Here is a 25469-nt window from a genome sequence, read left to right as displayed (position 1 = left end):
TGGTCTCCAACAACCCTCCCTATCTCTGTAAACCCCTCAGGGTCCACTTTGTCATCCCTGTCTCTGTCACGCCCCCCCCACCCACTACATCCCCAACACCCCTCCCAGTCTGTAACTCCCCCTTCCAGTCCCTTGCCACCCTCCTTGTCTGTGTAAACCACCCCGCATCACCTCTCCCGTCCCCGACACTCCTCCCTGTCTCTGTGACCCCCTTTGGTCCCCAATAACCATCCCTGTCACTGTAAGCCCCTTCGGTCTCCAATACCCTTCCCTGTCTCTATAACCCCCTTCAGTCCTCTACACCCCTCCCTGTCTCTGTAACCCCCTCCAGTCCCCACACCCTTCCCTATTTCTGTAACCCCCTCCGCACACCCCTCCCTGTCTCTGTAACCCCCCTCTGGTCCCCACATCCCTCCCTGTCACTGTAATCCCCTCTCTACCCCACACTCCTCCCTGCCTCTGTAACTCCCTCCAGTCCCCACACCCCTCCCTGTCTCTGTAACCCCCTCCAGTCCCCACACCCTTCCCTATTTCTGTAACGCCCTCCGCACACCCCTCCCTGTCTCTGTTACCCCCCTCTGGTCGCAACATCCCTCCCCGTCTCTGTAATCCCCTCTCTACCCCACACCCCTCCCTGCCTCTGTAACTCCCTCCAGTCCCCACACCACTCCCTGTCTCTATAACCCTCTCCAGTCCCCACAACCTTCCCTGTCTCTGTAACCCCCTCCGGTCCGCACACATGTCCCTGTCTCTAATTCAGGAGATGTATGGAATTACACAGGAGAACGTTTCTGTGGATTCTTATGACCCAGAGGAAACTTGTTGAGAGAAACTCCTCCCTCTCTCTGCTGAAACTCGATCAGATTTTCTTCGGTGGGAGACGCCTTCGTTGTTTATTTTCGGTGAGTAAACCCTTTCACCATCCCCCCTCTCTCACCCCTTCCCTCCATCCCCTTTCTTCCCCCTCTCACTTCCTCTCTCTCCAGCCTCTCTCTCCCCACTCACTCTCCCCCTCCCCTATACAGCCCACTCTTTCACCTCTCTCCCCTTCCCCTTCTTCCTCCCCCTCTCCTCTTCCCTCTTTCTACCCTATCTCTCCCTCCTCATTCCTTGTCCTTTTCCCTCTCCCCCTCCCTATCTCTCCCTCTCTTCCCCTTTCACCCACCCACACCCCCTCTCTCTCCCCATCACTCACTCCTCTTCTCTCTCCCTTGTCTTTCACAACCCCACTCTCTTCCCACTCTCTCCCTCTCCTTTCTCTCTCCCATCTCCCTCCCTCTCCCACAATCAATCTCTCTCTCTCTCTCTCTCTCTCTTTCTCTCTCGCCTTTACTGCCCCCCCCCTCCCGCAACAAGTCTGTAGAACATGTGGCTTTGTAAATACAATCTCTGATTTTGTGTGAAAGATTTGAACTTCTCATCGTTCAATCCCCAGGAGGAGATATTTCCGCTCACAGTGTGTTGGTGGGAACACATGGTGATTTTAAAACATCTGGCTTTTGATGTATCAGCCAACGCAGATATAGGGATGTGTGTAAGGGACCAGAAGGGGATTACAGATACAAGGAGGGGTGTAGGGGACCGGAGGGGGTTACAGAGAAAAGGGAGGGGTATAGGGGTCCTGAGCAGGGATATAGAGACAGGGATGGGTGTTAGGAATTATAGAGGGTTACATTCAGGGAGGGGTGTAGGGGTCCAGAGGAGATTACATTTATGATGTTTCTCTGTTCTCCAACACTTCCCACTGAGTGTTGAGACAGATAGCATGTACACCAAGGTCTCTGTTTCACGACACTCCCCGCTATTCACTGTGTAGGTCCCCCATCCCGAGGAATCTCTGTTTTATGAACTCCCCACCGTTCACCATGTCATTCCCCGACCCCCGAGGCCTTTCTGTTCCATACACTGCATGTCTCACCCTCGTACCCCGAGGCCCCCCGGCACTCTCTGCCTTTAACGGTTCATGTTCCACCCTCATAAACTGGAAAGCAAAGCTGTTGAACTTCTAAGGAGTGGCAGGATATCTGAAACTGATGTTTCCCGCAAGGTGGGAATCTTGAGACAGGTGCCACGTAATTTGGGTAGCCCTGCTCAGGACACTGGTTGGGGTTAATTTGGGGGAGATGTTGTGGGAGGGGGTAGGGAAGTGAGTACAAGGGGATTCCTGGATATGCGCCACCATCCAGGAATCCCCATTTTGACTGTCTATCTTTCTGTTCCCAGGAAAAGTACAACGAGACTTCCCGTGATAATTTGACAGAGATCTTCCTCTCTCCCCTTCTCTCCATACACCATGGTGACCCAGGACCTGGAGGACCACAGCAAGATCCCACCGGCTCTCCAGAAATTGAGGAGCAGGGAGTCAAAGGCAATGGGGGTGAGGGCGGTTCATTCAAGGGGATAGAGATGGGGGAGAGGGGAGGCAGAGAGAGAGGGCACAGAGAGAGAAAGGGGCAGAGAGAGGAGGAGAGGTGGGGTGAGAGGGGAGAGAGAGAGGTGGGTAGAGAGGGGGAAGAGAGAAGTGGGTGAGAGAGAGAGGGAGAGGTTCTGTTTTGACCCCCTGTGCTCTCCCCACAGGTAACTCTGGTGATGTTGGGACTCCTTCTCCTCATGGCCCTGATCCCCATCGTTAATGTTACCCCTTCCACCCTGGTACGCTCCGGGATGCCCATCATTACAGCGCTGTTGGTGAGTATGTGTGTGTGTGTGTGTGTGGTGTGAAGGTGTGTGTATGTATGTGTGTGGTGTGTATGGGTGTGTGGTGTATGTGTGTGTGGTATGTTTGTGATGTGTGTCTGTGTGTGTGTGGTGTGTTTGTGAGTGTGGTGTGCGTGTGTGTGGTATGTGTGTTGTGTCTGGTGTATGTGGTGTGTGTTGTGTGTATGTGGTGTGTGTGGTGTGTGTGTCTGTGTGTGTAAGCATGTGCGTGTGGACACGTGTGTGTGCATGTATGTGTGCATATATGTGTCCGTGTGTGTGTGTGTGATGAGCTCCTCACTCCCAGCACATTGCGGATCTTTCCCATCACTCTCTGGTCCACTCTCATACCTCTCTCTCTCTCCACTGCAGTTCATGTTGTTAGGGACCCTCGCCATCCTGATTGAACAACAGCCCCGCCAGTGTTTGGTGAGTGACTCCCTTGCATGCCTTCCCCTGTGCACTGTCCACAAGATGTAAGAACCAAAATAGGCCATTCAGCTCATCGAGTCTACCCCACCATTCCATCATGAACTGATCCATTTTCCCGCTCCACTTCACTGCCCAGACTTCACCCCAAAATCCTTTGCGTCCCTGGCTAATCAAGAACCTATCGAACGCTGCCTTTAAGACAACTTGGCCTCCACAACTTCTTATGTCAACAAATTCCACAGATTCTCCACCCTCTGCCTGAAGAAATTCCTCTGCATCTCTGTCCCCTTCAATCCTGAACTTGTGTCCTCTTGTCCTGGACTTTACCACCATGGGAAACAACCTTTCTACATCTACTCATATGATAACCCAGGATCATTCTTGTGAACCGACTCTGAACCCTCTCCAACGTCAGCACGTCCTTTCTTAAATTAAGATCCCAAACTGCTCACAATACTCAAAGTGAGGTCTCACCAGTGACATAAAGCCTTGACATCACATCCCTGCTCTTCTATTCTATTCCTCTTGAAATTAATGCCAGCATTGCATTGGCCTTCTTCACCAGCATCTCAACCTGCAAGTTTACCTTCAAGGAGGGTTCAGAGGAGGTTCACAAAGATGATCCTGGGTTATCATATGAGTTGAGAGCTCTTGGCCTGCACTTGTTTGAATATAGGAGAATGAGGGGGGATTTCATTGAAACACTTTGAAAGGCGTGGACAGAGTAGATGTAGAAAAGTTGTTTCCCTGGTAGGAGAGTCCAGGACAAGAGGGCACAAGTTCAGGATTGAAGAGCGTCTGATTAGACAGAAATTCTTCTTCTGGCTGAAGAAATTCCAACACATCTCTGTTCTAAGTGGATGCCCTTCAGTTTTCATTTGGGGATTTTCAATTTCTTCCCCATTGTGAAAATGTTTATTTTTTTTCTACCGAAGTGCCAGACCGTAGACTTTCCAATATTATATTGCACATCAGTAAGATTGAAGGAAAGCAGAGGAGATTTACAAGGATGTCTGCCGGGACTTCAGTAATTGAGCTACTCTGTCCCAATGAGAACATCCCCTCTCGTTCTCAGAAAATCCAATGAGGAGAGTCAGTTAAATGATCCTGCAATCATCCTTGTGAACCTCCTCTCAGCTTCAGCACATCCTTTCTTAAATGAGGAGCCCAAAACTGCTCAAAATACTCCAAGCAAGGTCTCACCAGGGCCTCAAAAATCCTTGATGTCACATCCCGAGCTGAGCCTGTGGTGGATCTCCACCTGGTTCTCCTGGAGACGGAGAGATGATCTCCACTTGGCCAACTTTGCCTGTGGTGTGGGGGGATTTGGTTCCGTTGTTTGTACCTTCAGGTCTCCAGGATGGGATAGGACTCTGATTCACCGGAGCTTCCCCTGTTCGGAAATGGACGCAGTTGGCCATGTAGCTCCCAGCACCTTAGGGGGCACCGTCTGAAGCAGCAGGACTCTGGCGTGGGAAACAACTCTGATCTGCCTCAGCATCCCAATTCGGGAATGGATGCAGCTCGCCATGTCACGCCCCCCCCACCCCCATCACAGTCGGGCATGTTGCCTGTAGCTTTAGCACCCAAGGGTGTTCCAACTTTACCTCAGCACCTAAGAGTGCTCCATTACTCTCAGCAAACAAGAGTGCTCCTGTAGCTTTCGGAACCCTTAGGTGTCCCTGTAGCCCCAGCACCCTTGGGTGTTCCAGTATCCTCAGCATCCATGGCTATTCCTGTAGTCCCAGCACCCAAGCATGTTCTAGTACGTACCCTCAGCACTCCCAAGGGTGTTCCTGTAGCCCCCCCCCCCCCCACAACCACAAGGTTGGGGCTCTGGGTGGGAGAGAAGGGAGGGGTGAAGGGAGATTTTGGATGAGATTCTCCCCACCCCTGCAGGTCAAAGTGACAGAGGTGACCCTGGCCCTCACTGCCATACTGGGGGCAGTGGAGATGGTCGTGCTCCTGGTAGATATCAGTCGGATAAGAGGTGTCCACACCAGCTGTGAGATTGGCCTTCACTTCCTCATGTGTTACCAGCGGATCATGCCACAGGTATGGGAGGAGATGTGGGAAAAGAGGGGAGTGATGGGGAGAGAGAATAAAGAGGGGGGAGAAAGGGGAGAGAGATGAGGGGAAAAACATGAAGGGAGAGACATGAGGGGAAGGAGGGGAGAGAGAGGAGGAGGAGAGAAAGGAAGAAGGGGAGGGGAGAGCGGGCAGGAGAGGAGGGGAGAGAGGGGGAGAGAGAGAAGGAGGAAAGGGGAAGAGGGGGAGAGAGAGGAGAGGGGAGAGAGGGAGGAGAGAGGCGAGAGAGAGGGGAGAGAGGAGGAGAGGGAGGGGAGGAGAGGGAGAGAGATGAGGGGAGAAACATGAGGGTAGAGACAAGAGGGGAAGGAGGGAAGAGAGGAGAGAGAGGGCTGAGAGAAAGTGAGGGAGAAAGGGGGATGGGAGAGGGGCAGGAGAGGAGGGGGAGAGAGGGGGAAGAGAGGGGGAAGAGAGGGAGGAAAGGGGAAGGCATTCATTAATAATGACACCAGTTTTGTCAATATCCAGAAAGTGTTGATGACAACGATTCCAGTGGTCTACCTGATGATTCTTACTGGGACCTTCCTGTGCATCGCTCTATCAATAATTCTCCATGAATTCTTCCAAACCTGGACACCAGAGATGACTGGGGTACGTTCCCTCTTCCCCGTGCTGTCCCACACTCCTGGTGCGAGATACAGAGTGAACCTTCCTCCGCGTCATCCCATCTCACACTCTTGGGGTCAGACACAGAGTGAAGTTCCCTCTGCATTATCCCGTCACACATTCCCGGGGTCAGACGCAAAGTGAATCTCCCTCCGTGTTATCCCGTCGCACATTCCCGGGGTCAGACGCAAAATTAAGCTCCCTCCGCATCATCCCGTCACACATTCCCGGGGTCAGACGCAAAGTGAATCTCCCTCCGTGTTATCCCGTCACACACTCCGGGGTCAGAAACAGAGATGAACTCTCTTGGGAAGCTGGGAGTTGAAACAAGATTTACACCAAAAGAACATTTGAAGGGGGCGCTGAAAAGTGGGGGATATTTGGATTACATCATTGGGTTTCTTTGGAAGGAATTCCAATTTGCAAGATTTGTGCCTGTCTGTTCAAGAGCTGTGGGCGTGGCTGTGGCTGGCAGCTTGCCAAAGACAGCTCAATGCTTTAGTGGGAGCTGCAGCTGGATTAACTTTCAGTTATTACATCAGTCAACTCCTGCTCATCCAGATTGCTTAGCCCAGGTCAATTGGGTGAAGATTTGACGTGTGGCCCGGAGACCACTGAATTGGCTGGAGGGAGGGGCCTGAATATGAGACGGGAGGGATGGCGAAGAGCGTCCATGACAGGATGGTCTTGCACTTCTGAAGAACACTCCTACCTGATCTGAACTGTTTTTTTTTGTGGCAACTAATTGCTGGAACTTGTTATCACACCAGTCCATGGTGACTTGTGGATCAGCAGTATTCTACTTGTTTTTGATATGCGCAGTGTTAGAAATAGAAGTACCATAACAGAAATTGCTCGAGACAAAAATTGAGAACAAAGAACATTTATTTTACAACAATGAAAAGTTGGGTGCTTCCCTTTACCCTGGGAATACACACATACACTGGGGCTCACTCAACTTTTATACAGTGAATTTCAGTATAGGAATACCCTCCCCCTTACATTCTTCTGCCTCCTGGATGGGTTTGGCATTAGGCAATCCTGTCTGCCTACGTGCAGTTTCTGTGAACTTGGAGGACCAGGGGGTATCCTGTCATATCTCATCATGTCATTATCCCCATTGTCCTTATTCATAACCTTGCCCTTGTCCCCATTCACACCTTTCCGACTCTCAGAGCTACAGTCTCTTCATATGCAGAGTTCGCTAATCCTGTCTAGGGTTTACTAATTTAATATACATAACTTGATAAATCTGTGTAAGGCTTACTAATTATATATGTAGAACTTGGTACTTCTGTCTAGGGCTAGGAGACCCTTATCTCATTCATATTACCTCTACTTCCTACATTCTATTATTCCTTGCCTCTCCTTATCTTATTCATACGGTGGGCTCACTGATCCTGTCGAAAGGACTAGCAGGTTCTTATCTTACATAGGCTGACTCTGCTTCCTGCATCCTAATTTTATGCTTAGCCTGTTCATACTGGTTTAATCCATCACTCCATGTGTCTGTACTAGTTTTCCCATCTTTCATATTTTCATGTCAAGTTTACTCATCTCTCACAATCCTCACTTCTCTTTTAGATCAGTGTCACTGATCTGTCAAATTACCTGTGGATTTGGCAAAGTTGGTCTTTCTCCCAGCGGGTCAATAAACAAATTGCAGTGTCATAAGCATCCATTTGGGAAACACACACCCCTTGGGTTATAGAAATAGGGGTCCGCAAAATCATGAAATGAATACCAGCCTTTAGGTAGGGGAGCACCACACTGACCAGAATCGTGAGTCCTGCTGCTATAAGGGCTGTGAGTATCAGGCTCCAGTTCTCAGTAAAAAGTCTAGTCCATCCCACATCAGTCCAAGGTTGCCAAGTCTGAACATGGGCATGGGCAGATTCTTGTCGAAGTCCTGAAGCACTGTCTTTAACCGCCTGACTGTTGTAAGCATTGTCAGTACCGAGTCTCGCACAGACGCTGCCTCCAGCAGCCAACGAGCAATAGAGAGCCAGGCGGTTTTGTTGAATCGTTGCTAGTAGCTGCCGTCTTTCTTCAGCCCCTACACTGAGGGCCATCGCCGTCCGTTCAGCGACGATCTCCAAAGCCGCCTGGAGTCTGAACAAACGATTTAAATGCCCAGCAGCTTTAGTATTCTGGAGCTGTTTATTTCGTTTACCATTGGGACTCCCCTTAAAATAGTGGTATTTAAGAATTGAAATGGCTGTCCCACTGCCAAAGGATGGTCTACAATAGCACAGGTTGGGGAGGGGTGTTTCTTGTAACTTAATCTGTGAGTTGTAGCCTGCCTGCGAACATTAGCATATGTATCAACTCTCTCTCTGCCATATGTACAATCCTGACAATTATCCTGTCTGCCTTTGTGCCCATATCTGCTTTGTGCTAAACATTTAAAACTGATCTTGTTAATATCTGCAGAGTCCAAAATACCATTAAAATCATCATATTGAGAGGTGTTCTGTTCCCCTGATCCACATTTGAAATCTATATTAACCCCTACCTTACTATGATCGTACCCTAAAGAAATCTCTTGGTGCCTGCCACATTGACCACCGCCAGTGGGCTGATAACGCCTCAAACCGTGCATCTTGGCGCCTCACAGTTTGGCGGGCAGCAACCTCCTTTGAAGAAGACCGCAGAGCCCACCTCACTGACAAAAGGCAAAGGAGGAAAAACCCAACACCCAACCCCAACCAACCAATTTTCCCCTGCAACCGCTGCAATCGTGTCTGCCTGTCCCGCATCGGACTTGTCAGCCACAAACGAGCCTGCAGCTGTCGTGGACTTTTTACCCCCTCCATAAATCTTCGTCCGCTAAGCCAAGCCAAAGAAGACTATGATCGTACCCTATATCTATGCCCCGTCTACATTCTAAAGTAAAATACTGGCCATCTATGCTGCCCCTATTCTAGGAGGACTTAATACATTTTGAATACTTCAGTGATGTCCCAGAATTTGGGAGGCAACAATTAAACAGTACAATAAATAATAAAAACAACATTACAAGACTTTTTCCCAGCGTAGTGTAACTTTCAAGTCAGGATGAAGGACTGCACGCCACGTGGAGGGTGGATTTTGAAGATCTGTAGTCTGTGGTTCAGCAGCTCGTTTGATTCGTTGGATGTGGCTCCAACCCTTTTCTTTCGTTCATACAGCAGTGTCTGTAATCAAAAGTACACAGTAGGGGCCATCCCAGACAGGTTTTAGTTGTTTATCTTGCCAAGCTTTAACAAATACCCAATCACCAGGTTTAATAAAATGAATAGGATACTCCAGGGGTTGAGTTTGAACTAGTAAACCCTTCTGAGCTGCTAGTCTATGCCCAGTCTTTTACAAACCCCCTGGAGTACCCGAGAAGTAAAGTGTGTACCCCGATCCGAGTCAATGGTCTGGATCATCCCATACCATGGAATCACAGAATCCAGCAGTACTCTGATAACGGTGCTAGCACGATCATTCAGGGTCGGGAAAGCCTCAACCCATCGCGTGAAATGATCTACCATCACCAACAGGTACTTGTGAACACCTATCTTAGGTAACTCTGTGAAATCCACTTGTATCCGTTGGAAAGGGCGTACAGCGATATCGCAACCGCTAGGCATTACCTGGCGCATGACTTTCTCATTAATTTTCTGACAAATTGGACACCCCTGAGTACTCTGCTTGGCTACAGTGTATACGCCCAAACAAAGAAAGGAGCGTACAAAAGTGTCGACAAGTGCCTGGGCTCCCCAGTGTGTCTGTTGGTGGAGCTAATCAAAATTTGCTGTGCCAATGCTTTGTTCAGCACTTGGCATCCTTCGGCTGTCCACTACAACCCATCACTAGTTTGACGCATCCCCTGATCCCTCATATAAACCTCCTCTTCTCGTGAAAAGATGGGAGTCTTTTTAAGCTCTTGTGGGATGAGGAGTAACAGCTGCATGTCCACTTTCGCTGTGAGCGCAGCCTGTTTAGCAGCTGCATCTGCCTGTCTGTTGCCCTGTGCTTCAGGGCTGTCACCAGTTTGATGGCCCCATACATGAACCACAGCTATTTCTTCAGGTAATGTCAGAGCCTCCAAGGATGGACAATTAGGTTCTCATGCATCAATTTCTGTCCTTTTCCCGTTATCATTCCCCGCTCCTTCCAGATTTTCCCAAAGGTGTGCACTACCCCAAAAGCGTATTTTGAATCTGTGTAGATTGTGCCCACCTTATTTCCCAGACCTTGGAGAGCTCGACAGAGGGCATATAATTCGCAAGACTGGGCTGACCAGTGACCGGGAAGGTGACCGGCTTCAATAACTACCCCCTCTTTCCCATCCACTACACTATAGCGAGTGCCATCAATACAGCGGGAAGAGCCATCAATAAACCATCGTTCTCTCTCCTGTAAAGGCTCATCACTTAAATCCTCTCTAATCTTAGTCTGCAGGTCTATCACCTCCAAACATATATGCTCTAACTCATTGATGGTGTTGGCAGAGCTTGGAGAGACTAAAAAGGCTGCTGGATTATGTTCTCTACTTGTAGTCAGAGTCAGATCATCCCTATCCATCAAGATTGCTTTGTATTTGAAAATTACACCATTCGCCATAACGATTCGGCGAGTGATATTAACTGTATTCTGAAATGAATTTATTTTAAAAATAGCCAAGTGGGAATAAGACATGTCTTTGTCACTGCAGACGGCAACGAATTTAACGATTATTTAACGTCGCTATTGTAGTTTAAACATTAAATGCCTTGCGCCACAGCCCACAGGAGCTGGCCTTATTTAAAACAATCTGTAAAAACCGGCACCGAAAACATTCAAAATATGTCTATTCCACTTAGAGTTCTACTACATGAATCCTGGAGCTTGTGGGGTCATTATTGAATCAAGAAATATTGGTGCCCTGCCAATCTCATTCTAACATGCCAATTTCTCCAGTCCTTAAGTCAAGATGTACTGAATAGCATCTGGTACAAGATCTGTGAGCTATTAATGATATTGTTATGCCTATTCACCCAATTGTTCTGAACTATGCCACTAATTAAATCATATTCCAGAACTAAATTACAGCGGCAATACAGAGAAATTGTGCTGAGGCACGAGTTTCACTCCAGAGGAAAATGCACCAGAGAAATCAATCATTGACTTATTGGATTCTCCAGAGGTTTCTTTATTCTCCAGAGGTGGGCGATCTTTAAGCTCACAGACCTTGACTGCTGAATGTGTACTAAATCTATTGAGAGGGCTCCATACCTCTAACTGCAAGAGAGGAGCCTGGAGCCTCAGTTTCAAGTGAACAGCATACAATTCATTAGTGCCACAACGTGCTTAAAGGGACATGCACACTCCCCCTTCAACTGGCTGATCCTGCCACTTTACACATCAGATCCTTTCTTTATCTCACATACACTTAAAATTAAGACGTATAGAACTCACCCTATTTGCGCAAACATTTCTCCCTGCAAATGTTATAACATCACTCAACTCTCAGGTACTCCCTGTGCAAAATAACATTTGAATACAATTTATTTCATAAATTGGAATTAACTGGTAGTTAAATTCACTCATTCTACAGTATTGATAAACGATCATTTATGACATTTAAATTTTAGCATGAATTTTAATCAATATTGGTCAGTGACTGAAGTGAGAAGTCGTGATTTATGAAATTATCTCTGGTCTCTACTCTCCCACTCCCGGTACTTCTCCCAACGTCCAGGAGCTGGCACACAGTCCCTACCTTTTCCTTGCTGCCCCTCCACAGCTCCCTTAAATGCCTGCATTAAAATCTTAGCCTTTCCCTTCTGCTTATCCTCAGATCTCTGTACAAAGGCTTTTTGCACAATTTGTAGAAGCTGGGTTATTCCCTGCTCATGCCAATTCTCAGTTTTCTGTAATTTCCTCCTTATGTCTGGGGCTGAATTTGTAACGAAACTCGTTAATACTAATTGTTCCCCTGCTGGGGATTCTATATCCAGACCCCCATATTGCTGTATAGCCGCACGCAATCTATTCAAAAATGCCGAGGGGATCTCCTCGGGTCCCTGAGGAACTTCGAATGCCTTTTTAAAGTTCTGTCCCTTCGGAACAGATTCCCTGATTCCTTTAATCAGATTAGCCCTATACTCTTCCATTAATACCCGACAATCATTGGTATTTTTATCCCAATTAGGTCTAGCCAAGGGGAATTTAGCTTCTCCAGGTACCGCATCTGGTCCCCCTTGGTGATCCCGATCCCAGACTCTAATCCCTGCCTGGCGAATCATTCCACGCTCATCCAGGGTAAACAGAGTCCTAAATATAGCCGTTAATTCATCCCATGTATATATATTCGGTCCCAACAATTGATCCAATTGTTCAGCGCATCCCTGGGGATCCTCTATCAGGAAATCATTTCCCTCTTAAAATTATGCACCTCCGTACTGGTCAAGGGCACATTTACAAAACCGAGACCCCCTCCCAAGGGGACCTCCCGCAGTGGTCTCATCCAGCTAACTTCTAGCTTATTATTTCTGAAATCCTGCTCTTCAGAAACTGACTCACAGTATCCTGCCCTTTTTTCCAGTAGATTCTCACTCTGCTCAAAACTAACCTTGCCTCTGTCTCTCGTCGACCGTGGAGGCAATCTAATACTTTGCGAATGGGTTAACATGCCACCCCTATTCTCTTGAGGAAGGGAATGTAACACATCCCATCCTTGTGTTCCAGGTACAAGAGGTTCCTCATCTCTCTTGTCCTCACTTCTCTTTTCTTTCAGGACCAGTTCATCAACCGATCCTCTGAGCCAGCAGGCTGCCTATTCCCTGCTTTCAATGTTATCCCTTTGATTCTTATACAGCCAGATGTTCAGTTCCTGACACATCCTGTCATCCTCGGATCCGAGCCTCGGCCAATATACCGAGCTCCCTTTAATAGGGCTTTTAACCCATTCCAGACAACAGTACTTAATCATGATAAGTTTGTCTTTTCCCCGGGTTCTCCCCGAACCCCAGTCAGATAACATTACTCCTAACGGACTCTGTTTGGTTATCTGATCATCCAATCCTTCACTAGGATTCTCTTTCTTACTGCCCATACCTCCCATACTGACAGGTATAAAAATTTCTCTTACCAGATCCAGTAGCTACTCTTATCGCGCTTCCTTAACGTTCTCCCGTCGTTTGTTCTCAATGCCTCTTCTCGGATATCACTCGCTTCTTCCACTGACCAGCCACCCGTCGTCCGTGAGTCCAGCTGAATCAGCTGGGGTGCACCTACTCTCGTCGTCGGGCACTCTGTCAGTGGAGGGAGTGTGATCCCGGACGAGTCCCCATTTGTTAGAAATAGAAGTACCTTAACAGAAATTGCTCGAGACAAAAATTGAGAACAAAGAACATTTATTTTACAACAATGCAAAGTTGGGTGCTTCCCCTTACCCTGGGAATACACACATACACTGGGGCTCACCCAACTTTTATACAGTTTATCTCAGTATAGGAATAACCCCCCCCCCCCTTACATTCTTCTGCCTCCTGGAGAGCCTACGTGTTGTTTCTGTGAACTTGGAGGACCAGGGGTATCCTGTCGGTGTCTCATCATGTCATTATCCCCATTGTCCTTATTCACAACCTTGCCCTTGTCCCCATTCACACCTTTCCGACTCTCAGAGCTACAGTCTCTTCATATGCAGAGTTCGCTAATCCTGTCTAGGGTTTACTAATTTAATATGCATAACTTGATAAATCTGTGTAAGGCTTACTAATTATATATGTAGAACTTGGTGCTTCTGTCTAGGGCTAGGAGACCCTTATCTCATCCAGACTATCTCTACTTCCTACATTCTATTATTCCTTGCCTCTCCTTATCTTATTCATACGGTGGGCTCACTGATCCTGTCGAAAGGACTAGCAGGTTCTTATCTTACATAGGCTGACTCTGCTTCCTGCATCCTAATTTCCATGCTTAGCCTGTTCATACTGGTTTAATCCATCACTCCATGTGTCTGTACTAGTTTCCCCATCTTTCATATTTTCATGTCAAGTTTACTCATCTCTTACACGCAGTATATCATGTCAGCCTGCACCTCTAAGATGGCAGACCCTTGACCCTACGCAGACATCACAGGTCTGGCAGAAGTTTTGCCTCTTCGACTCCCAACTCACCTTTACAATGCCAGCGATCAGGACCGGGGTTTGAATCCCGCACTGTCTGTAAGGAGCTGGTCCACTCTACCCCGTGTCTGCATGGGTTTTCCCCGGGGAATCCAGGTTCTTCCCACCGTTCAAAATGTACAGAGGGTTGTAGGTCAATGGGGTGTCAGTTAGGCAGCATGGGCTCATGGGCCGAAGTGGCCTGTTACCGTGCTGTAGGTCTAAATTTTTTAAATTTTAATTTAAAGAATGCGGTCAAATGCTGTGTGCACCCATGAGTTGGTGTACAGGGCGGTATGAAAGTAACATCGGAGACTATGGGATCTAAAACGGGCATTGTTGCCATAGACAAATGTAATGAGAAGTATGGCTTCTTCCTGAGGTCAGAGCTCAGGATGAACCTGGCCATCAATGGGGGGGTTAACGTCGGAGGGGTTCTTCATGCCAGTGGTCACATCGGAGGCTGCCGGGCAAAGGGTGGAACTTTCCAACATTTTATCCATCGTACCTAGTGAGGTTCTCCTCCCCCCACCTGTGATCCCTGGGGGAGGTGTGGTCGGGGAATCACCTCAGTCCTCCGCTGCCGAGTTTTGAGCACGAGCACGTGCAGTTTATACAGCTGCTGCAAGAGAGGGATGCTGAAAGCCGGTTTTATGTTGAGCACAGAGGTCATACTCCTTGGGTCTTTTGGGCCACGGGGCGTCTATGGTGCCTGTAGGGAGTTGGGGCATATATGCAAACATCCGACTGCCAATTCCACCACAGTGGCCCAGGAGGGCACCACTGTCCCTTCCCCCTCACTCTTCCTCCCTCCACTGTCCCTTCACCCAACATTTCGCCTGAAGGGGTAGGTGTTGGGAAGGACCGTGGTGCGAGAGAAAGGAAGGGGTGGACTCACGTGCAGGAGAGGAAGGCCAAGGAAAAGACAAAACATCTCCAGGTCATTCCCCTGGAGGAGAAAGAGCCAGCAGTTCCCGTTGGGTCTGACCATGGGGAGCAGAAAGGTTCTGGGGCTCAGTAGGGGCCCCTGAGGTTGGTGGGAAGAAGGTGATGGGAGCCGAGAGATCTCTAAAATGGCTACCGTGCCTCCACATTTAAGTGGCCCAAACGGAGGAGGTGCCTGTCCTCCATGTCAGTGGGGAACCCCGCAGAGAGGGAGTCATCAGAGGGAGAGGATCTACCTCCAGTCAACGCCATGTGCCCTGGCCCTGCATCCCCTGACCTTCAGGATGGCCCCAGTGCATTGAAAAGGCTGTGTACATTGGGTGTGCCTCCCCTGGGGTGGAGGATGGTCCCATCGATCAGAGGCCACCTGAGGGGGAAGTGGTCTCCCAGATTCCAGCTTCTATTGAAGCCATGAGCTTCAATATAAAGAGGCGGGTAGCCCCAATGTCTGAGGAGCAGGTGGAGACCCCTGGGACACTATTCCCGTGTCAGTGAAGGATGTAGGTGGTTCTGTGGGTGGGGAGGGCGAGGTATCTATTGGTGAAGATTCAGCGAGCCATGACTTCCATTCAAACTCCCAGAGGGCGAGCAGTTCTCCCAGGAGATGAAATGTCTGGCAGTGGGTGGTAGCAATGTGGGGGGTCACTGGCAGTGGGTGGTAGCAATGTGGGGGGTCACTGGCAGTGGGTGGTGGCAGTGTAGGGGGTCATGGGCAGTGGATGGTAGCAATGTGGGGGGTCACTGGCAGTGGGTGGTAGCAATGTGAGGGGTCACTGGCAGTGGGTGGTGGCAGTGTAGGGGGTCACGGGCAGTGGATGGTAGCAATGTGGGGGGTCACTGGCAGTGGGTGGTAGCAGTGTGGGGGTCGCCTCAGGACATGGCGTGGGGGTGGGGGGGGATCTCCTGGTGCCGGGGACAGAGAGGCTTCCCTCTGTCACTGATCCTGGCAGAGGGGTTATATCGGGGGTGGAATCACCTATCAAGGCCACACCACAGAGAGGGAAGGGCACAGTAGATGTTGGCAGGAGCTGCCCGGATGAGGATGATTTGGGGTGGGGGCAGTGAGTGGGATGGAGAGGATTCATTTGAAAGCGAGCTGGTGGATTACATCATTTCCAGTGCTGAGTAATCCAGACAGCTGGGGAAGTCAGAATAAAGCTGGACTCCGAGCGATGGTTGGCTTTGCCCGCGCTGGTGCAGTCTGTCTGTGCCATCGTCAAGAAGAAGGGAAAGGTGGAGGAAGTGGTAGGGCAAGAGCAGCACCAGTTCTAAAACCTCTTGAAGGCCCTAGTACAGGGGCATAGGGAAAGGAAGGGCTCTGCTCCTTCTACCTCGAGTGGTGGAGGAGGGGTCTTCTGTGCTTTCACCATGAAGATCACCATAAGCCAGTTTAATTATTAATGATTGCAGGGCATTTTCTCTACAGGTTCAATCACCTCTCGGTCCTCAGGGACGGGAGATATGGTGAGCTTCTCCCAGGAAATCTGCAACATTTCAGATGAGATGGCTCCTGGAGTGGCAAAGAGGGGTGGTGTTGTGTTGGGAAGAGTATCAAGATCAGTGGGTTCACAGAGAGACAAGCCTGAACACAAGTGGTACAATCACACATAACACGGGAGACAAACGGGAAAATGTCAAATGGTACTCGATCACTATTTCACTTAAGCAACGATATGGACATTCACCTCAGACTGAGGTTGGACTCCAACAATAGTGAACCTATACTCAACATATTCACACACGTGAGTACACACACTTATACACACCCAGTTCCAAATACCAATGGAGATGCAGCACCCTGCAAAAATTGATCTATCGTTATACTATAGCTCAGCTTCAGTGTAGCGCAATACTATAGCTCAGCTTCAGTGTAGCGCACACCTTACCCGTGACACTTCCAGCAATGTCCACAATAGCGACCTGGTGTAGAGCGTTGTCCGGGGCTTGGACCATGTGGCAAAGAGAAAGAATATGATGTGCTTTGATGTTATATACAGTGCTAATCTGTGCGTTTAGCCAATAATGACCCTAGGTGATTTAAATTAGCCAATGGCAAGGTGTGCACTAATGGGTGGCTGGAGTCCAACCTTGATTGACAGGTGATGTGACTTCAGAATATGTTTCAGATGGGGAGGACACATGACCACCTACAATACACACATTCCAGACAGGCAGGGAGGCCACATTTCCTCCACACACAACAGGTGTACATGAGTCATCTCAGTTCCACTTCGAGTGGGGTGGCTATTCTGTCAGCCGCCTTTCTCACTCTTGACCAGGCGAAGGTGTTAGACAGGGTGGATCATGAATATCTCTTCGGCACTCTGCATGCATTCGGACTTGGGCCACAAACGTGGCCTGGGTTCAACTCTTGTACACTGCTGCGGAGTGTCTGGTGAAAGTCAATGGGACCTTGACAGCGCCCCTTTCACTTTGGAATGGGTGTGCATCAGGAGTGTCCTGTATTTGGACAGTTAACCATATAACATATAACAATTAAAGTACGGAAACAGGCCATCTCAGCCCCTCTAGTCCGCAGTTCTGTGTCTACTTCGGAAGAGGTTGATGGGACTAGTTCTGTGAGATCAAACATTGAGATTGTCTTATTGGCTTATGCTGATGACGTTCTCCTTCTGGTGACTGACCCTGTGATCCCGCAGAGGGGGCACGAGTGCCAAGAGGTTTTCTCGCCTCATCCTCTGCGAGGATTAACTGGAAGAAGCATTCTGATCTCTTGGTGGGTGAGTGGCAGGTGGACACCTTGCTGGAGGTGATGAGAACTTTTGTGTGGAGCACCGTGAACCTCCTGCATCTGGGTGTCCACCTGAGCTCCACTGAGGAGATCTTGCCTGCGAATTGGCAGGAATGAAGACAAAAGTCATGGTTCAGCGGGGATACTGGTCAGGGTTACTTTGAACAATCTCTTACCTGGTCAGAATGCTGGTCATAAACTAGCTGGTGGCCTCTATGTGGTGGTACCAGTTGGTCACTTTGCTGTCTTTGTTACCCCATGATGCAGAGGAAGTTGGCAGGCTTCTTCAGGGGCAGCAGGAGACATTGGGTCTCTGCTGTAGTGCTGAGTCTCCTGATCGAGGATGACGGTCAGACGCAACCAGGTGGCAGTTCTCCTCAGAATCTTTTCACCGACCACTCTCCGCGAGGACAGGCATTGGTGACATTTTATGTTTGCCAGGAGCGTTGCCTTCAGGAGAGCATGTGGCTCCCAGCGGCAAATGTCAACCGTGCCGCACTGTGGGGACTGCCTGCTTCCTATCGAATATTAATGCACATCTGGGGTATGGTCACCTTGCACCCTGTCGCAGCAGGTCTCATGAGAATGGAGTGATTCCAGATGTGCTGGAATTGCTCATTGGACCCAGAGCCAGGATCCTCTCTCGGAAGCTTGTCCCACACGATCTGAGCCACCACGTGGAGATGCCCACTGTCCTGTTTTGCAATGCGCCGAGGCAGTTATTGTATCAACAGCTCCTGCAAACTGTAACACTTCCTTCCCCTCATCTTCCCTCCGGACAGGCCCTGGTGTTTCGTTTTGCTGCCTGGAGCTGAGGGAGATCCCCAGTGGGTGATCTCTTCATGAAGGTGTCCTCCCAGTTGGAGAACTGAGGTGGAAAATATTGCATCGAGCTGTACTAATGCAGTGAACTGGGATTTACTGGTAGTGTGTCGTGCTCCGCCTCCCTGCTCCGTCCCCACTTAAACCCAGAATCCTTCCAAAGAGAGACCCTTCCCATAGATATAAGCTCATAAAAATGTTTGCTCTCCTTCCAGTTATGAGAGCTTTTATTCACGCTGCAATTTTATTAGCTTATTCCCTAATGATGGATGTACTACTCAAGTCAGGGATGCTACTGATAGACCCTCTGCACCCCAGTGCAGCTGAGGAGTTCACAGCTTCCGTCCCTATTTGAATGTGACCAGAGATGAACTCAGGAGGTCCGCACTCGTTTCAAGGGTAGGATCCAAAGGGCATGCAGTCATCATGGACTGCACTACATATGATGCTGCCATTGAGACTCGGTTCCTGAAGTCACAAAATGAGGTCCTAGCGAGGCACTGGCTCACTCTATGTTGCCAACGGCCAGGAGAGACCATCGATGACTACCTGCTGAATCTGTGAACACTTGCCAAGAGGTGCACGTACAAAGCGGCTATGGGCTGCACTCGTGAAGAACGGATCCAGGACATTCTAGTCATGGGGGTCCACTTGAGGTATATGAGGTAGCGACTACTCGAGTCAGGGAAGAAAGACCTGGCTAGTCACTTTGAACTGGCCAAATCTTGGAACAGACCAAGCTCAAGAATGACGACCTCGAAGCCAGTGAACTCACTCACCCAGGTGACCCCTTCCAAGGACCGGCTGCTCCCACTACCCCAGCCCTAATGGCTGCCACCTCCTGTGCTAGGGAGTGTTTTCTCTGCGACAAGAGCCAGCATCCCCGATCTTATTGCCCATCTGAAGACTCAGTGTGTTCCAGCTGTGGCAAGAAAGGGCATTGGGCGAGGGTTTGCCGTGTGAGGGGAAGTCTGGGAAGTCCACAGCCTGCCCCGCTCCTGGATCCGATTCCAGCTATAAGCCATCTGCCCAGAATTCAGTGAGGAAACGGCGCAAAAAGGCTCGGTGGCAAATTCAAAGTCAGCGCCATCATCAGAGGAGGAGGAAGGAGGGCGACCATCTTGCCCACGCAGTGAAACCCAGGATGGTGAGGGCCAATCGAGTGAGGAGTATGGAGTCTCTGGCATTCGATGGTCCTAGATCAGGACAGACCTCACCAGCTCAGCAAATCCATAGTGACTGTGAAGGTAAACAGACATTCCACTAAATGCCTGATCGACACAGGCTCTACTGAAAGCTTCATAGACTCATGGACTGTGCAAGAGTATGACCTAAAGATGTATCCTTCCAATTACTGCATATTCCTTGCATCTCATTCGCATTCTACGCTTATTCAATATCACTGTGTAGTACATCAGTCGTTTGGTGGGGGGGGGGGGATTCTGTAAGATTCACCTGTATGCACTTGATAAATTGTGTGCTCCGGTGTTGTTGGGTCTTAAAAGCGTGACCTTGGAGTATTCTTGTCCCCTCCCCCTGTCATGGTTCAGAATGGAGGGCCCCTAAAATCAGTACCCACATGTAGCCTTTCCACATTGAATATCAGCCCCCCACCTCTCTTCCTCAATCTGTCCTCAGACTGCAAACCTATTGCTACCAAGAGCAGGAGGTACAGCACAGCAGACTAAAATTTAATAAAGTCTGAGACCCAACATCTGCTCGACGAAGGTATCATCGAACCTAACACCAATCCTTGGAGTGTGCAAGTAGTAGTGGTACAAGGGGAAAACAAGTCCAGGCTAGTGATTGACTACAGCCAAACTATTAATTGGTACACACTCCTGGACACATAACCCCTCCCTTGACTTATGGACATGGTGAATGATATTGTGCAGTATCAGGTCTATTCGACCATTGCCCTGAAAGCTGTTATCACAGCTGCCAATCCATTCCGAGGACCATCCATATACGGCATTTGAGACTAACGGTCATCTCTATCAATTCCAGAGGGTCCCTTTCAGTATCACTAAGAGGGTTTCTATCTTCCAGAGGCAGAAGGACAGAATGTGGCAAGAAAGGGCATTGGGCGAGGATTTCCCTACCTTCCCCTACCTCAATAAAGCTACCATCTGTGGCCATACCTTGGAAGACCATGATGCCAACCTCCAGAGTTTTCTCCACATGTGAAAGCCCTGAACCTCACATAAATTTAACAAGTGTGCGTTCAGGACTAAACGTCTGGCTATCCTTGGCTACATGGTGGAGAATGGCATTATTGGTCCCAATCCCGATAGGATCCACCCCCTGTTAGAGCTCCCCCTTTCCAGGACCACAAAGGCTTTGAGGAGAAGCCTAGGGTTTTTCTCATATTGCCTGCCCGGGACTAGTGGGTGCCACGGAGACTCGAGTGCGTTCTGGATGATGATGACCGTGTTATAATTTGAACTTGTAAAATAGTGTGAAACTCAAATACTGTCATAATGTGTTTTCTGACAATCACTGAATAAACTACCTTTGTAAAGGGAAAACCAAGGGGTCAGATTCAGAGTGAAGCTCCCTCCGCACCATCCCATCACATACTCCCAGGGTGGGACACAGAGTGAAACTCCCTCTGCACCGTTCCATCAAACAACCGAGATCAGACACAGAGTAAAGCCCCCTCCACACTATTCTGTCACACACTCCCAGGGAGCAATACAGAGTGAAGCCCCTTCCTCTCTATTCCATCACACACTCCTGAGATCAGACACATATATGGTCATTTAAAATCAAATTTCTTGATATTCGTAAATTTCCTCCCTTCTTTTTCTCCACCTCCCCGGCTCCATCTCTGCAGAGTTCACCAGCAGAAGCATCCCAGCAATTAGTCGAGACTGGGACCTCTCCAAATGAGGTCCCTGCCCCCATTGAGGGGGTGCTCCAGAATCAAAAAAGTGTCAGACCTCCAAAAACCTCCATGTTGGTGCAGAAGTTTCTGGAAATCCATCCAAAAATATTAGGGGTAATTGTTTTGTTCAGAAAGAGGGGGGAGAGAGAGAGAGAGAAGGTGTGGGGGGGGGGAGAGAGGACAGAGGGAGGGGTAGCAAGGAGGAAGAGGGAGAGGGTGGAGAGAGAGACTGGAGTGAGCAGATGGAGAGTGGAGAGGGGAAGAGAGCTGGTGGAAGAGAGGGATGGTGGGGGACAGAGAGGGGAAGGGAAAGGGAAAACAGAGAGGGGAGAGAGAGATGGGGTGGGAGAGAAAGGGAGAGGAGATAAAGGGGGATAGAGAGGGGGAGAGAGGGTTAGGGGAGAGAGGAGAGAGTGTGGGAGTGAGGGAGAGGGGAGAAAGGAAAGGGAAAGGGAGCAGGGGAAAGAGGGGAGAGTGGAGAGGAGAGAGATGGGGAGAGGGAGAGATAGACAGGTGAGAGAGGAGAGAGGGGGAGGAGAGGGAGAAGGGGAAGAGAGGGGATAGAGAGGGGGAGGGTAATTCAATTTCTCTTTCTCTCCCCTTTCTTCCCCCTCCCCTCCTCTCCCCCACAGGTCATCCTCCTGACCACAGCGCATGGGATTATTCTACTTGCAATGCCAGATATGGTTGTTGCTCGGATTGAATATGGCCATCTGGGAGTAATCTGGTGGACGTTTGTACAGGTGTGTGTACGCATGCATGTGCACCTACCCACCACCCCCCCCCCCCCCGCCAAAACATTCACAATGTCTTCCACCTTTGTACCCCGAGGTCTCACTGTCGTACGACACTCCCTTGTCCTTCCGGCCACCCACCCCCTCTCTTCATTTTGTGTCATGCTTCTGGCACCATCTATTCACTATTTCTTGTGTCTCTTTGTATATCACATCGAAGGCTCCCCATTGCCCATCTCAATCCTCCTCTGGAGCTTCAAATGGGTTGCATCTGTCTCTTGACACTCCCTGCCAAATGCAGTGTGTGTCCCACCCTCGTAACCCAAGGTCCCTCCATCCTTCAACACATCCCCACCACTCTCTCTGAAGTCTATAATTATTTGTCTCCTGCAGTGCATCATCTCTGGAATATTCAGCATCCTGGCGGAAGGTAATCCCAACATTCCCATGGTAAGAAGTTCCTAGATCCAATCACCAATGTGCTTGGAAATTAATGAACCAGTTGCGATGAAGATCTTTCAGTTGCTCCTCTCTTTCCTGTCCCCACCTTTCACTGTATCAGTTTCTGTACCCCGAGGTCTCTATGTTCTATGACACTCCCCATCACCATGTCGGTCCCCATACCCCAGAGTCTCTCTGTTCTACGATACTCCACCATTCACCATGTCAGTCCCCGTACCCCAAGGTTTCTCTGTTCTATAACACTCCCCACCATTCACTATGTCGGTCCCCATACCCCAAGGTCTCTCTGTTCAATGATACTCTATTGCCCTACCCCCGTCCATTCCTCTCTAAATGTTGTGTTGTTTTCCTGGCACCATCGTTTCTTGTGTTCCTGGTATATCACATCAGGGACTCCCCCATCACCCATCTAGATCCTCTTCATGTGCTTCAGATAGGTTTTGATCCATCCCATGACACTCCCCACCATTCATGGTGCATGGCCCACCCTCTTACCTCAAGATCGCCCTGTCCCTCAATAATCTATGTGCTCCATCCTTATACCCTGAGGTTTCTCTGTTCTACAAGTCCCCACTGTTCACCATGTAGGTCCCTGTACACTGATGTCCTTCTGTCCTACAACAACACCCACCGTTCATCGTGTCGGTCTTGTACCCTGAGGTCTCTCTGTTCTACATCTCCCCACCATTCACCATGTCAGTCCCCGTAACCCAAGGTCTCTGTTCTATGACACTCCCCACCGTTCATGGTGTAATTCCCATATTCCGAAGTCTCTCTGTTTTACTGCACTCCCCATTGTTCTCTCTCTCTCTTTCTCTCCCTTCCCTGCTCCCCCTCCCCACTCCATGACAGCTCCGTGCTTGCCTCGCTCTGAATATTATCAGCGCCATTGCGGCCTCCGTGGGATCACTCTCGTACTTTGATTTTGCCAGTCACATAGTCATCTGCATCAGCGTTAAGTGCGAGGTAGGAAGCCATCTCACCTCATTTCACCCTAGCCTCTGCCCATTTCATCGGTGCTAGTTCCTCTCTTTCGCCCCTCTCTCCCACTCTCTTTCCCTCAACTCCTCTTTCTTTCCCTTTCCCTTTTCTCTCCCTCTCCTTCTCTCTCCCCTTCTCATCACCTTGCATGCCCCTCTCTCTCTCCCCTCACCCTTCATCTCCTCTCTCACAACCCTCTCTCATTCCCCTTCTCATTGCCTCGCATCTCCTCTTTCCTCTCACTCTTCCCTCACCTCCCTCTCTCCACCTCTCAATCCCCTTTCACTGCCTCACATCTTCTCTCTCCCCTCATCCTTCTTCTCCCCTTCTCTACACCCTCTCTCCTTCCTCTCACCTCCCTCTCTCTTCACCCTCTCGCCCCTTTCCTCTCTCTCCCCCCTCTCACATCTCTCTCTCTCTCTTCCTCCCTATCCTCCTCTCTCTCCCATTTCTCCCTTCTCTCACACCCTTTCTCTCTCCCACAGGACCCATTCCTGTTCTCCCAACACATCTTCCCATTACTCCTGATGCTGCTGGCAATTGTCCTCTCTTCCGTCCTGGCTGCTTACAGTCGAAAAGCCCTGCAGTCTCTATCACTCAACAAAATGGTAGGTTGGACCTGCCATTGGGAGAAAAAGTGGCATGGGGTGGGGGGGGGGGGAAGAGAGAAGGAGGGGAGAGGGAGAGAGGGTGGAGAGATGGGAGAGAGAGGGTAGAGATAGTAGAGAGAGACAGGGACAAAAAAGGGAAGAGACAGGTGGAGAGAGGGGATAGAGGGAGGGGGAGAGATTGAGAGAGTGTGGTTAGGAGATGCCATTATATGTTACTAAATTTGGTTGTATCTCTCTCTCTCTCTCTCTCCCCTCTCCCTTTCTCTGTCTCTCCTCTCACTTCCCTCTCTTTCCCTTACTCTCTGTCCCCCTCTCTCTTTCTCTCTCCCTCTACTGCTCATTCCCCCCCCCCCATCCTCTCCAACACCTAGACTCTTGTGGTGAACCCAGTGACCATTCAGGAGACAAGGGAAGACCCCACATCTACAGAATGAGGGCTTGCCCCAATCCCAGGGCCAGGAGCAGCGGAAATAGCACAATCTAAGGGCTGGAAGGAACTGATCTGCTGTGGCATGGAGGGAGGGAGAATGGGGAGGAAGGGTTGGAATCAGATTGCCCACCAATCTGGATTCACGTTGGACGATTGGATTTCAATAAACCCTTGAAGAATTGTTAACTGACTCAGATAATTTTTAAATTGAATGGTTAATGCCCCTCCCCCCATCCCCCTCCTCCTCCCTCTCCTCCTCTCTCTCTCTGGCCCCTCTCACTCCCTCTTTCTCTCCCCTCTCCCCCTTCTCTCACTCCCTCTTTCTCTCCCCTCTCCCCCTTCTCTCTCCTCCTTCCACCCCCTCCCCTTCCTCTCTCTATGCCCCACTCTCCCATTCTCCTGTTTTTCCCCTATATCCAGCCCCCTCCCTTTCTACCCTCCCTCTCCCATCTTCCCCCACCCCATTCCTCTCTTCCACTAGCACTGAAACACAAAACCCTTTGCATTGGCTGGAACTCATCCAACTGGAAATAACTAGGAGATTGTTTTCAAGAGCAGATGTTTGCAGACAGTAGACAGGGAGGGGGAAGGGAGAGGGAGTGAGGGGATAGAGACAAGCGGATAGAGACAGGGAATAGAGAGGGATAGAGGAGAGGGCAGAGAGAGAGGGATAGAGAGGGACAGAGACAGGATGGAAAGAGAGAGGGAATAGAGGGATAGGGGACAGAGAAAGGGAGAGAGGGGATAGAGAGTGATAGAGGGATATAGAGAGGGGATAGAGAGGGGAAACAGGATAGAGGGAGGGGAAGAGAGAGTGGGAGGGAGGGGGAGAGAGAGTGGGAGGGAGGGGGAGAGAGGGGGTAGAGGGAAGGTGAGAGTTGTATAATCAGAGTTCTTAAACA

The 25469-nt window shown here is 49.6% G+C and overlaps 1 protein-coding gene across 3 annotated transcripts; it reads left to right on the top strand.

Moving 5' to 3' along the window:
• Positions 1-408: 408 nt before the first annotated feature.
• LOC138764682 (uncharacterized) lies at positions 409-24753 on the top strand. 3 transcript variants are annotated; one of them, XM_069940903.1, is made up of 12 exons: positions 585-902; positions 2224-2377; positions 2578-2688; positions 3070-3126; positions 5029-5184; positions 5686-5808; positions 21299-21463; positions 21982-22092; positions 22477-22533; positions 23398-23511; positions 24012-24134; positions 24509-24753. In XM_069940903.1, the coding sequence occupies exons 2-12, from the start codon at positions 2294-2296 to the stop codon at positions 24569-24571; spliced, it is 1164 nt and encodes a 387-aa protein (XP_069797004.1). In that variant the 5' UTR covers positions 585-902; positions 2224-2293; the 3' UTR covers positions 24572-24753. The 3 variants fall into 3 exon arrangements, with proteins under 3 accessions (XP_069797006.1, XP_069797004.1, XP_069797005.1); XM_069940904.1 differs by lacking the exon at positions 585-902 and adding an exon at positions 1051-1477; XM_069940905.1 differs by lacking the exon at positions 24012-24134 and having other exon boundaries at positions 409-902.
• The last annotated feature ends 716 nt before the right edge of the window (positions 24754-25469 follow it).

This window comes from Narcine bancroftii, chromosome 5, assembly GCF_036971445.1.
Source record: "Narcine bancroftii isolate sNarBan1 chromosome 5, sNarBan1.hap1, whole genome shotgun sequence".
NCBI classification, from domain to species: domain Eukaryota; kingdom Metazoa; phylum Chordata; class Chondrichthyes; order Torpediniformes; family Narcinidae; genus Narcine; species Narcine bancroftii.
This window is presented reverse-complemented; position numbering and strand designations above follow the sequence as displayed.